The 14,458-nt window shown below is 37.6% G+C and overlaps 1 protein-coding gene across 2 annotated transcripts in view; it reads right to left on the bottom strand.

Moving 5' to 3' along the window:
* The window catches only part of CD40 (CD40 molecule), a 40,944-nt gene that overhangs the window by 8,403 nt on the left and 18,083 nt on the right, over positions 1-14,458 (bottom strand). For both annotated transcript variants that reach the window (XM_072403808.1, XM_072403807.1), the window contains exons 2-6: positions 12,461-12,530; positions 10,583-10,708; positions 8,058-8,204; positions 5,304-5,397; positions 2,358-2,416 (exon numbers count right to left, since the gene is read on the bottom strand). In XM_072403808.1, coding sequence (XP_072259909.1) covers positions 2,358-2,416; positions 5,304-5,397; positions 8,058-8,204; positions 10,583-10,708; positions 12,461-12,530 — 496 coding nt within the window. The remainder of the gene's footprint in view (positions 1-2,357; positions 2,417-5,303; positions 5,398-8,057; positions 8,205-10,582; positions 10,709-12,460; positions 12,531-14,458) is intronic.

Raw genomic sequence — 14,458 nt, 5'->3', positions numbered from 1 at the left:
GTACGCAAAATGCCAATAAGAAGTACTTTCTACTGAAGGAGCCAATACAAGCTTATAGGACCAAGAGTGTACATCAAAATATCTATTGATATCTTTGTTGGATGAATGGCACTAATATATCCAATGTCATGTAAAGTAGTAAAGAAAGATCAAATGTTTCCATTTAAATATATTCAAAAAGTCAATATTTTCACATTTACCAAGTAGGATATCCTAAACTCTTATACAATAGGGTTGGGTTTATGTTCTGTGTGTATCATGATTTTAAATTTGGAACTGTAGATTTTGGGTCAATTTTTTTTTGCTCTAGGCAAACTGCTAAACACACACATATGCAATACATAAAAAAGGAAGCTGTTTAATTGCTAAATTATTTGTGTTTCTGTCCATCCAGTCCTGAAATTTACATAGCTTGTCACATAGAACAGCCGTGCCTGGCAGAACAAAACTTGCTATGTACAGAAATTCCATTTATGTTGCAGCTTTAAATCTCTGAACAGAGACCACTTGTAGGGGAAATCCAGAATGAACTGAAATCATGGAAAATGTCTTATGACGGACATGGTATGGATTTTATTACACATATTTGGAGAGATAAAATGAACATAGGATGGAAACTGAATGGATACAAAGTTGAAATAAATCTTGTTCATTATACCCGCAAAAAGGTGTTTTGTTCTCTCCAGGGTACACCTACAAATGCCACTAGAGATGGGGAAAATAATGACTTCATTAAATGGGATATAGCAGAGCACTCCAGCACACCAGTACTGCTGAGTTATGTGATGCTGATTGTTCTAACTGTTCATGAAATAGCATCGTAACGATAAATAATCAGAGCTCAAGTTAGCTGCAGTTGGCATAAAAATATATTGTCCCCAACTTGTTAATGATCTGCTAGCTTACAAATCAATCTTCTTTATATTGCACAAGAAGCTCACAGCATTCCTAACAAGCATCTCTCTTTTACAGATGAAAGTATCTATAGATTAGGACCCCAAGTGCTCCGGTGCAAAGTGCAGCCAGCAATGGCAGAGAGGCTTTAGAAGGGATGGAATGGTATGAGGGGTGAAGAACAGTGTCTAGTTTTTAGTTATAAAAATAGGTAAAAAATTTGAGTAAATATAGTAACAAATTACTATATATATATATAAAGAAAGGATCTAATACAATAAGGTCATTCTAAGCTGGTTGGCAGAGAGGAAACTAGCATACGCAAGTTTCTAGGAGCAACTTTTCTCAGCTCACAGCAGTGCTAAATGCTTAGGAATACCCAGAAAGGCGCCACTCTGTCACTCTCCCATTGCCTTAATTTTGTGGACATTGGTCTGATTTATCAAAGCCCCATCATGGGAGATCCAGCAAACCTGGAATAGATTTGGTCAAGGATTAAAAACATTTGCCTTATTTAGGAACTTATTTTATTAAATCCAATCCAATTGATGGGTCACCCAGGTTCACCAATATTAGCCTATCTTTTCCAGTCAAGCTTTAATAAATCAGGCCCATTTGGGTGTGTTTGGGTTCCAGTAAAATGGGCAGGCCAGGAAATCAAAAGCACCACAGATTAGGAGTCTGTACATGTTGTACAATGCAGTGCAGGACAAGGATGTAACAAATGGAAGCAATACATCAAAAGATTCTGTGTGTATTGATCACATAAATGATAAGCCTTCTCGAAAGGTCTGTCCTAATTCAACATGCTTTAATATCTGACACAATGGGACTGATTTATTTAAGCTCTCCAAGGCTGGAGAAGATACCCTTTATCGGTGAACCTGTATGATCCCATAAACCTGAAATGGACTTCTTAATAATCATTAGCTATTTGTTAGCAAATGTTTTCAATCTTAAACCAGATCTATTCCAGGTTGCTGGATCACCCAGCTTCACTGATAAAAGTGTATCTTCTCCAGGCTTAAAGAGCTTTTATAGATCAGGTCCAATGTGCATTAAACAGTGTTTGTTGAAAGCAATGCATTAGAACAGAAAAGTAACAATTGGCCCTTAGGAGCCAGGTACAAAGAACACAATCTCTAAGCAGAAAGCAGCCTAAAAGCAAATATTGTTTCCCCCATACACAGTACATATGTAGCTACGCACAATAACAAGGCTTGTGTTGACACTTATTGATAAGATGATTGACATAAAACTGATTGCATTCACATATATTCCAGTTCTCATGGGCCACATGCAGTCCAGGATATTATATAAACAGAATTATTTTCTGACTTTTTGTAAACACCATCTTACTAAATTTAAGTCTGTCTGTTAAAGAAATGTTAGACGTGCACAAGTCCTGGTTCTTTGAGGACTGGGGTTTAATACCCTGAGTTAAAAGATGAATTTTAACTCACCACAGACAACATCAGTCTTTTCAGTTCCTGGATGGATTTCTTTTTGTGAATAAGAACACCTAAAACAAAGAAATAACAAGCTATTTTATTTTGTGTATTTCATAACATTTAACCAGTAATAGCTGTGGGATAAATGTGTTTAAAGGACTCTTGGATTCAGACAACCCAGGGACCACTATTGGATATAAAGAAAGGTTTTGTTCACATAAGTGCAAAACGGAACGGTTTTAGAAAACATGCAAACCAAGCCCCCACCCCCAGCCAACCATTTTCATGGTTACTAAGTACACCCTCCTGTATTTGCTCCGAACCATGTCTGTTCCCACTGCCCCAACAAAATAAATACTAATCTTAGGCTGTGCCTTTCTCTTTAATGCCTTTCTTCAGCAGGTCCCTCTTTCACATGTCAGGGGAAGGTGCAGCTTAACAAAAAACAATTCCAACACATTTCTGGGTCCAGTAAAATCTCACTTCATCAGGGCTTGGAAAAAACCTTGGTAGTAATACTAAATGGACTCTACATTCAGTGTTGACAATGGTGATGTATGGAAGTGTTGCCCCAGTTTTGGGAACACACAAGCGATCCAGAAAACTTTGCGTTTTATATGAGTTTCTGTAACTACCAGAACTGGAAGGACAGAAAACCACTGGGAAGGTAAGACAACCTTTTTATATATTTCACCTGTGTCTTTGTGATATGCATAGTGTATTTAACATCTGAGTTTGCTCTGTACAACTAAATGACTTCAGTAATGAAAAAGTTAATAATAACAGGAAAGTAGCACAGCAAAAATTGTAATGTTCCCCCACATTTGTGATCATTGCAGAACTCCTTACATTGGTTGTTAGTGGGAGTTGTACCCTCTTTTAATGGTAGTCAGTATTGAGGAACCCCAGTTCAGGAAAGCTGGTTTATCCCATGATTTTGCAGATGAACTCAACTATTGGAATTAAAGAAAGGGTCTTGCAGATATACCTCCACCACCTATTTACGGGCTCAGTACACCCTACTGTCCCCTTTTTTGGGCACTTGTCTTTTAAAGGAACCCTGGTTGATAGAGGCTGTCTATTTTACATAAAAGTGACACCCAAAACACTGAACTTAACTAACATTGCTGCACCAGATCGTGACCTGCACAACAGCCATACATAGACCCCACTAAATAAGGCTAAGAGACATAAAAACCGAAGAAACTAAATTATACTCTACAGCCGTGAAAACAGATATATACACTCTGCCTCCATCTTTATTTGTGACAGAAATAACTTTAATCGACTGATGTTTTATTAACCAATAGACCTAAAGCAAGCAACATTACTGTTTGATGCAATTTATGCATTTTGTTCATTTGGAATTCCTTTGAAGGAAATTAACAGATTTAATTTATGTAGCCGAAACAGGTTTTCCTGATGTGAATGTGAAAAAAACACACACATTTATATCAAATAGCCTATTTACTCAACACTTTGCAATTAAAGAGCTATCTTGATTGAGTTCTTCAAAGTTACTGCAGCCTGTAGCTACAACATTTTATTAATAAATGAAATGGAGACTGCTATTTATAATTTATATTTATTATACTGGCTTCCATTTAACAAAGTAATGTCAGTATGTCATTAAGGATTTTTCCATATATATGTTATTAAAACCATGTAAGCAATAGTCTATATAAGCCATGTTTTTTTTTCAAATAAAATTATAAGGGTTGCAACTGCATTTGAGCTTATATGTACCTGCTGGATCTGGGATGGCTATATTTAAAGTATATGTAATTCTTAAACAAATATGCTAAATATATTGTGGCATACCAGTCCATAGATAAAACAGATGTATTTATCGTCCAGGCCTTTAGTATTTTATTGTCAAATACTAATCCTGCTAATAGTGTACTTTCTGTCCCTGGATTTCAAAGATGTCTGCAATTTCTTACCTTTATTACATGGGGGGTATTGGGATTAGTACAAAAGGCATAGCTAGAAATCAGGAGGTTCCCAGAGATATCTTTGAATGGGCTCCTTGGATGGCCCATTGTTGCCCATGGGAGTTGTCTGTGACTGCAACCATGTCTGCTAGTGTTTCTCTGCCAAATGTTCCCATACACCACTGTTGGCATCAGCAACAGCAGGTTACCATCTTCATATTATATTTAATCTGCCTTCCTCACTGTTGAATTTGGTTAGTGGAGGAGGTCGGAATGATAGAATGCAGGGGCATTAACCTGAAGCTCCTAAAGCTGGCAGAGATGCGAGGTCGCCCTGTCAAATGGGACTTAGGTTGAGGAAATAGGTGGATGTGCCTATATGTGCCTACATACAATGCCGAGGCTTGGTCCGCTGTTGTCGCTTCCAGGAAGCTGGTCCTGAACAGTTATATACAGCCAATGCTAAAGTAAGTTCATGTAGATGAGATGTAGTATAAAAAAGGGCTGAAGCAGAACAGAGGCACCAAGATGGTAAAAAACAGAAAAAAGTGAACAGGAGTAAAACAAAATACATGCTACAACTTCTTGTAGAGTTTGCAAATGGCCAGTCACGACATTGCTAATGATCCTGAAAAATGGAAAAAAAGCTTACTTGGAATTAGGTCTTAAGAGAACATATGAGGAGGGAAATGTACACTGAAAGGAGAATATAAAATATTCTACATGTCTCTAATATACATGTGTGACCTCACGGATACAGCTTGTAAATTCTGTAATATATGAATATTTTTAAATTATTAATACTGTCAATTAATATTAGTCTATTATGCCAATAAAGAACCTCAAAAATCCTCTGCCCCAATATGAGGACTAAACTACACCAACATGTTCAAGCATATTGTAGCCCCACTATAGCTGGCCAGCAAAAGCTACTCAAACCCCAGCTCATCCTAGAGGCAGGTGCTTGCCCCATCCACACTAATGTAGTTTGGCTCTAAATTGCACTTTTATGATATAAATTTACCTTTGCCAAGCTTTACATGGCTCTTTGTCAGATGTAACATTAGAGAAGGTTCCATGTATACATTGTGCACATTCAGTGTCTAGATATTTGTCAGCTGAAGAAAACAAAAGGACCTTGTTAAAAATGGAAAAAGATTGACATGTAGTAACATTTAATGCAGATGTTAATGGACACATGCAAATCATTTATAAAATACAGGTAATAGGTGTAAGGAACTTACCCGTCCTGCGAGCCCGCGGTGTCCCTGGGGTTCCCAGCCACAGAGGGAGATGCCGCTGTAGCAGCCAGCATGGCTCTGCTCGCAGCTTGTCTGTCTCTGCAGGCGGAGGGATCCGCCCTGGTCAAACTACTGTTCAGCCAGGCAGCATCCCTTGCATCCCTTTAGATGTGGTTAATGATATTCCTGCTCTCAGCACTCCGTTGCAAGTGCAAAGTAGTGCACGCCCTAGGGGTGCTGTGGGAAGAGGTGCGCGTGTTACCATGTGTCCCTCTTGTACCCCCCGAGGGCGTGGCACTCGGCTGCCTCGCCCCGGGGTGGGACATAGCTAGTTTGAATTCCCTGCGGCCAATCAGCCGCAGGGGATTTACCCAGTCTCCTATCAGACAGTGCCAGGTGGCGCAAGGTCATTGGTCATCCTGGCCATTTAAGGAGAGCCTGTCCTTTACACCATTGCCCGATATAGCCTCTGTTACCACAGTGTGCTTGGGTGTGTCTTTATGTGCTTTAAAGTTTATCTGTTTGTCATTACCTTAGTGACCTGGTCTGAAACTCACCTTGCTTGAACTCTGCCAGCCCTGACCTCGGATTGTTACTGACCATTCTGCTTGCTGCCTGCCCTGACCTCGGATTGTTCTTGACCTGCATTTGCCTTATCCTCCTGTACTTCGCTTTATTGGACTTAACCCTTGCTGTGCTGTTTGATTTTGAATAAAGCCTGATTTAAGGGTATCTGGAGTTGGTCGTGGTTTGTGTGCCCAGGCGCATTACAATAGGAATCTTCATTGGCATACTCTGGTAAAACGATGAACATGACCCATTAACAATCATCAATAGCCAATGTTTTGGGATCTTGGGGGGGGATCCCTTTCTCCAGGTACCATACCAAGGTGTAAGGGTAAAGATTTTTATTTACCTATGATGGTATGGTGGTAAAAACACTATAGCACCCTGCAAGATCTTTTCATATAGATAAAGAACAACTTTTCTATTAAAAAAATAAAGAGCATGCCTGAAATAAATGTGGGGAATCCCACAGCAAGGGCAGCACTCTGTTTTATAAATGTGCTGTTGCTTTTTTGCAATTTTGTCATGGTAAGACCACACTGCTGATGTATTATTGGGTACTATAGGTACTGCAGGTTGAATAGTTATCACCCTTGGCTACTAACTAATATTTCAGCATAGATTCTTGTATTTCTCCCAATAATCAAAGTAAAAACAAACAGATGGAACCAGTATTGTGTTGTGGCATAGGTCTACATTAACAAAAATCTAATATTTAAAAAGATACAATTAAATTAAAAAAAACATATTTTTCTGTCTTATATTTGCTATTCCAGAGATCCTAATATCAGTGACCATGTTGTCCTGCTGCTGACAGCTGTCCAATTTGGACATCAAACTGCTTGTGTATGTTTATTAAAAACACCAATTAATTGGATTGATATTCTGTTAATTATCACATTGCAAGCACAAAAACTAAAGTGTGTTTTTCACTATGACATATTTATTAAAACACCTTTATTGTGCCATATGTACAAATGTAAATACATATACAGTCACTAAACAATGAATCTGACATTCACTGAAACAATCCATGGTAAACAATTTATTGATGCTATAGAAACACATAGATTTAGAAAGTTCTAGTTTCAGTTTCAGAAAGTTTCAGATTCAGATTTACCGCTTTTTAAATACCTTATTAATATCATTAATATTAAGAACACTATACAAATCCTAGTTAAACCCATCCTTTGCTCTTAAAATCTCTTCTTTTCCAGCATGGATTCTGCATCACACAAATATTCCTAATAAAACCTCAGATGGCACCAATACCTGGCAGATGTGCAGAAGCTCAGCAAGGTATTACATGGGGTCACTACTATACATGTGTGGTAGCATCAACATTTTTATGTAGACCAGCAACATCTATCAAGAATGGTTCCAGTAGCAGCCGAGTTTGTGTTGCAATAGGACATGACCTTGTAATTTACAATTCTGTTGGCTCACTCCACCTCCCTATCCCACAGCTTGTGTTGAACAGGCGCCTACAGCTGAAACTACCTGCCCAACCTCCACTGGTGGTCAGAAGTATCTGCATCTTGAGTTACAAGAGAACCTGCAACCACCACCATCATCACCCATATTCACATCACCATGCCTGAACCCCCCCCCCCTACACTAGTACTTCACCCCTACTACCACAGCTGACCCACATCTTCCCCACCATCACAAACACAGCAACCCGTCCTTTAACTACTACCTTTAACCTCTATTCTCTCCACCTGTGCCGACTTCACCTGCCACTGAACCAATGCCATTCTTTGCACTTCCTATTCTGCACCAATGCATACCTCTGTGACCCCCTACTGCATAAACAGTGATACTATATTAACCTTACCCATCATTATGAAAATTGGGAAACAAGCATTTGGAAAAGGAAAGCTGAAATATCAGCCTCCATATTTGCTATACCTTACTACAGGTGTATTCCAAGACCTAATGTGTGGCCATTTTAATCGTCACTCTCTCACCTATCCGTATGACTCCTTCTCCTTGGCCGCAGGGTGTATTCCACACACAAGTCTCACAAGCAATGCTGGAGCAATGCTTGCCTTCTTGACAAATGCATTCCACATTTTTCTCCATACTTCCCTCTTTAATCTTCTTGAAACCCAAGGCTAGTGAAAAAGAAACACATGGGTTACAGTACAGTACAATACAGTAGGTACCAAAAAAGGAGGGTAAAACTCTGAGTTGTGCCTCACACACCCACAATTATTGGTCATGAATATTTGATAGAAAAGTCTTTGAGCTAACAAAAAAGAAGAAAAAGAAAAACATTATTTTAAGGATAAACATTTAGGTTATGTGTGTAATTAAAGGTCCCTATGAGGCCAAATAAAAAGGTTTTACACACAAAAGGCAATAAAATGTAGCTTTTATTGTAATGTTTTTACTGTGATTACTTTAAACTTCTGTCACCCTGGTAAATCTTCTGCTGGTGAGAAAAAACTGTAGTTTTTTCAAAAATATAATTTAAACTTTATTCAGGATAATGCATTTCACAGATTTGCATACTTTTGTTTTTAACTTGGGTCATATTCCCGCATGTCCCTTTGACACTCTCAGTAATCTCAGTGGCAATACCATACATAGCAGCTTTGCAAATAACTTGAAAAGAAAGCATTTTAATAATCAGTATCATCACAATCACTTTGACTTTAAGGTAAAGAAAAACTACATTTGTCTTAATTTGATGGGCCTGATTTATTAAAGCTTTCCTAAACTGGAGAGGATACACTTTCATCAGTTAAATTGGGTGATCCAGCAAACCTGGAATAGATTTCTTCAAAGTCATATGCTATTTGCTAGCAAATGTTTTTAATCCTGGACTACATCAACTCCAGATTTTCTTCATTACCCAGCTTCACTGATAAAAGTGTATCCTCCCTTGAAGAGTTTCCATAAATCAGGCCCAATATGTCCCACTAGTTCCCCTGAACCGATCCCCCACCTCAGCAATTCTGATGACAATACTATGTTCAGGGGCTTCCAAATTAATTTTAAAAGTTGGCATGTGACTTTAACAATGCCTTGCTAATAAATTTTTCATTTGTGGAATATTCTCAGAACTCCTCCTCATTCCTTAGCAGTATTAACAATTTTGATGACAATCTCATTCCCTGGGGCTTTCCAGTTGACATACATTTAAACTGATGAAATGAGGAAAGTTCACTCATTTCTCCATTCATGAAAGTCCTATTAATTAACTTTATAAAAATTGCTTGCCCATCCTCAATGTTCAGTTAATTTTTACTTGCAGCACATTTTGGCAAATAAAAAGCAAGCTGCTCCAGTTTTTGGAAACTTGTTTAATGCACCAGTCTCAGAGTGCAAGACATAGTCTACCATAAACCGATAGAATTCATAATGCATGAAGGCATCACACATCCACTGCTGCTCATGGATAATATGTTCTATTGTAAATCTCTGTAAAACATGACTGCCCAGAGGATCCAAGCTGTCATATTTTACTGAAGCTTACAATAAAACATATCATATGAACAGTAGTCAATGTGCGATGTTTTCATAGATTGAACACATTCTGAATTATAACGTTTGACTGGAAGCAATATTTGATGTGGTTTTTACGTTTTTGCATACTTGTTTTCCATATTTTAATGGTTATATTTCATACACCGTTTCCTAAATTCCCTTTCTGGCTCTTAAGTGTATTTCAGAGGTAATCAATCAGCATTCCAGCTTAACAACAACCGGGATAAAGAGTGTCTGTTGCTTTCAATACGCTAAACCTGACTGCCACAACTGATTTGCAAAATGACAAAGCAAGAAGCAAAATCTGCAAATGTATTGAACAAATTCCACCATGAACACTGGCTCCAACCATAACCTTACCAAGCCCTAGAGCTGACTGTAATGATACTATATAACTTTGGTCTAAACAAATGAAAACTAATAACTATGTCAGCTGAAATCTTTGCCTCTCTTTGGCCACCCAGCCATGTCACTTGGCCAAAAACAGTATGCCATAGCATTGTTTTACACAAAGCCATATCCAATAGGTCTCAAAAGGGGTCTCAAAGCCTGCTCATTCTTTATTGAAACTTGTCATTTTCTGACAGATCCATATCATTGTCTCTTGTGCACCCTGTAGTAAATGTTTATTTATAAAAATCTAGTTATCTTCTCAATATTGGTTTTGAAAGTAATATATACATGAAAAGATGTAAAATATATTTGACCATTATAGATTCCAATTAATGCCAAAGGGATGCCTAGAACAATAGGAGCCTATTTGTACAATTTTCCTTTCCTAATGTATAAGCAAAACAAGCCTTGTCTTTATTATATAAAGAAATAAGTTATTTTCCCACTAAGTCTATCACTACTGATGCTGTTTGTAAAGCTTTTTGGTTCATCTTTCATTACAAGACACATGTGATTTGATGATTTTCATTGCATTATTTGATAGGGATCTAGACGAATCTAAACACCAGAAATCTAAAAGCATGAAAAATAGAAAAAGTTTGCTTACTTTCATCACAGTTTTGGTGTAGGAGACAGTCTGTTTCCCGGTTCCACTTATCTTGATACTCTCCAGTTTTGCAGGCAGCACATAACGTTTCACTTTTCTCTGTACACTCGGAAACTAGTTTTTGTCCTGTAAAACAAACATATTTCAAATTACTATATATTATATGCTTTCCGTAGATGAAACCCCAATCAGCAGCCATTCCATATAATTTATTTACATTGTTTACACAGAATGAAGTTGTTCTTAAGATTTTCCATTTAAATGCAACAAACTGTGGCCTTAATGTAGTGAGCACTTTGTGCACATTACCATAACATAGACATTTGAATGGGCCCTTCATTTTACATTATTGTTATTTTCTTGCTTAATATGTCATGTGCTAGTAATGAAATCGATCAAATAAACGCTATTGTAACCCTTCAGACATATATACCACACTTGAACCCCTTTTTATTTATTTATTTGACAAACAGTGCCTTGTTGTTATCACTGTCTTTGTTTAAAGATTTCCTCTATATTCCTGTTCTAGAGACAACTCTGAACTTTGGATTTTTCTTTGGTAACCCAAAGCAACCAATCATTGATCAGTTTTGTTTGATCCAAGATGAATCATGATTTGGATGTTACAGAATGCAGCAGGCCAGGGGTAGGCATCTCCGGCCTTTAGGACAGATACGGCCTAGGCAGTAGTCTGTTCAGGCCTAGCACCCCCCTAGTCAATCTGGCCTAATCCAGGCGGCTCTTAAGCCTACTTTTTATGCTTCACTTCCCTATTTACGGCGTCCGGCGTTAGCACTTCCGCCACTGGGGTAAGGGGACATTCCCTCCCCTCCGTATGCACTGTGGAGGAGAGGGATTTCCTTTCAGGGGTGTTCCTGGTGGGGGCGGAGCCATCAGCTCGGGACTCGAGTAGGCAGTGGGCATTGGCATTTACACGGAATTCCTAAATAGTTTCACAAAGAAACAAGAACAATTTTATACCTGCTAGATAAAACAACCTATTACAAGTTACAATTTAATAAAACCTTAAAAGCTGTTTTGAGGTGATTCACATGCACAGTGTTACAGTATATAATCGTGTTTTTCACCTAATAAATCTTCAGAGGGTTAAATAAGAAATAACAAAGAATAAAAGGCATCTGAAGGCCACTGAAATCCTGCTTTATCCTCCCAAGTAAGCCATGCAGCTCTGTATTTTAAAATACATCTTTAGCTAAAACTTTTTATGAAAATAGTAGGATTGGAATATTATTGCACTCACTGACACCATTAGGGAGATTTAATTTTAGTTCCTGTTTTTTTAACACTATAGAAACACTATAGGAGAGGAACTGGGGAAATGATTTTTTTGCTGTGGTCTTTGCACCCATTGGAAAGAGCCCCAGTCACCTCCTGATCCTACAATATGGTATGTATGAGTAATAGCCATTTAATTGGCTTAGTGAGCTGCCTCAGGGCTGGTGTTAAGGTTCTAGCTGTCCCTCCTTATTCAATCTTGAATTTATTTTTTTTTTCTCTTGCATAAAAGCTTCAACTTGAGTTTTGGTAGTAAAGTGGCTGAAGAAAAAATTTTAAAAAATTCCAAAGAAATCACAAGTTACTCAGAACTTGTTTTATAAAAGTCACAACTCAATGAACACCGGTTTCTAGATTGCTGTTGGTTAATTCCATCCAACAGATATTCAAAATAACCCGCTTCCTCTGAAACTTAAGTGAAAATTGTTAACAGGAAGATCTGTCACACATGTAGATCATCTTAAGAACTTTATACATTATATTGTTATTGCACTATATTAAATATAAAAAATACATTATTACTATATAAATTATATTACTAAACATTGTCAGCTATCAGAATTTATTTTGGCAGATACTTACCTGGCATGCACAGTGAACAACATCTACCTTCGTACTCAAATTGTGTGCTGTCACATGAAATTGCTGAATTCTGCAAGAAAAACAAAGGAATAATATAGCATAGCACTGATAACATAATATTCACAATGAAAATGATTATATCATCAAATGGATTGATGCTGAACTTGCGAACTTCAATACAAACCTATTACTCAAAAGCCACAAAGAATATAAATGCACTTTCCTTTGTCTTTGTATACCTAGATCTTACCTTCTAACATCATCAGTTTGCTGTACAGAAACTATAACCAGATCCCCAGGGGGTATCACCAGGGGGTATGGGGTGCAAAATTCCTGACAAAGGTATATTTCTTCCCTATTTAAATACAAATCAAAAAGTAAATGTTGGATTTAAATACAGATCATAATGGTAGAGCTAGCTGTCATATACAAGCTGTGTTCAAGCTTTTAGCAGGCGTCAAACCTGAAATATGTTATTGCAAGGAAGTGACATTTGAATGTTTTGAATTTAGAAAATTGCAGCATTTGAGATTTAAAATTGAAAGGTACTAAAGTATAAAAAGTCTTGTCTATTCAAAGCTTTAATACATTATAGCAACTTTTTTTTTTTTACCAGAGTTGAGTGATCTTTCAGGTGTGTTCAAGAATTACCCTTTTGTTGTGTTATTATCATGTTAGTAGATGAATTGCAAAGATCAATGTATTGTGCATCACAACAGCAGTCCCCCTACAGCAGAGCACGGGGCTTTACCTTGCTGACTGCAGTGCTGTACGGGTGACTCGGTGTAAAGCAAAGCACAGAACTCTTTGTTTTGTAAGGGTATGGGTTTTTTCTACTGGGGAAGATTTGCAACAAAAATCATCCGTATGCTTTTCACAACTTATTACTTTGAGACTTCATTAAATTAATCAGCCTTGACTGGTTCTTAAATATGGAAATGCCTTTTTGCTAGTCTGGAGGGCTGGTCATTCCTGGGCCTGCTGCATTTGTATGGGGACTGCTCTAGGAAATGTCCTTATTTATTGTTGAGCCTCATGGTTGAAAGAACCAAACACCAATGCATGAAACGGACAATAAGGCTGGAGAGGTAAGGGTTAGATGATGCTGGGTGCAATGCAGGCCTGTGGTGGGCTCTATCTGACTCCTTATAACTTCTAATACACACTGAGATTTCAAGTATGTTAATGTGGGGAGAAGAAAAATCCACCTTTACTTCAGCAAGGCATCATCCTGAGAGTCCTGGCATTCAAGTGTGGCAAATAAGGTGTCACAGATGGACTTGATGGACAGGTTGATGTATTATTTCAACCTAACTTTGGAAACCCTAGCTGTATAACTTTCCCGTGTAGCCACCACTAGGAGTTCAATACGTGCCAAGCATATGACTAATAAAGGTTATCAAACCTCAGTATGACAAAATCTGGTAGTGGCTCCTCAACACTCATAACTTACTGATCCTACCATTCTTGCAGCTTCCACATTTAGAATGTCAAGCATTATGTATGAATCCATGTTGGGGCAGCACTCTTATCCTAGGACACTTGATTTTGTACAGTGTAAGTATAGGAAGATCAGTTCAAGTTATTTCCAATGTATTTGGAGAAAAAAATAAACCAATATTATCATGCAATGTACATTCTGCTGATCATTTATTTAGTGAAGGTTTAATATACATTGATGACATAAGAACAGCAAAAAGAAGCCAATGATAAGAGGCAGAATAAACATATTATTTAGCAGTTTTGCACTGGTGTGCTGACTTTGGAAAATAGTTTTGTTTTTCAGTAAATTTATTCTTTAATGCAGTTATGTTATATTGCTTGGAATAATATTCCTGCATTCACAAAGTTCTTTTGCTACATTTGCTACATCTGAGATTTACTCCCAGGAATTCAATCTCTTATAACAGACTTGTTAAATCCCCCTAATGGGGACAGCTCTTGTTCCTATGACTAACATGTATTTACATAATTAGTTAATATGAAACATGACAAGCC

This window comes from Pyxicephalus adspersus, chromosome 3 (genome assembly GCF_032062135.1).
Source record: "Pyxicephalus adspersus chromosome 3, UCB_Pads_2.0, whole genome shotgun sequence".
NCBI lineage: Eukaryota > Metazoa > Chordata > Amphibia > Anura > Pyxicephalidae > Pyxicephalus > Pyxicephalus adspersus.
The sequence above is the reverse complement of the archived record's forward strand: the minus strand, read 5'-3'. Positions and strand labels throughout refer to the sequence as shown.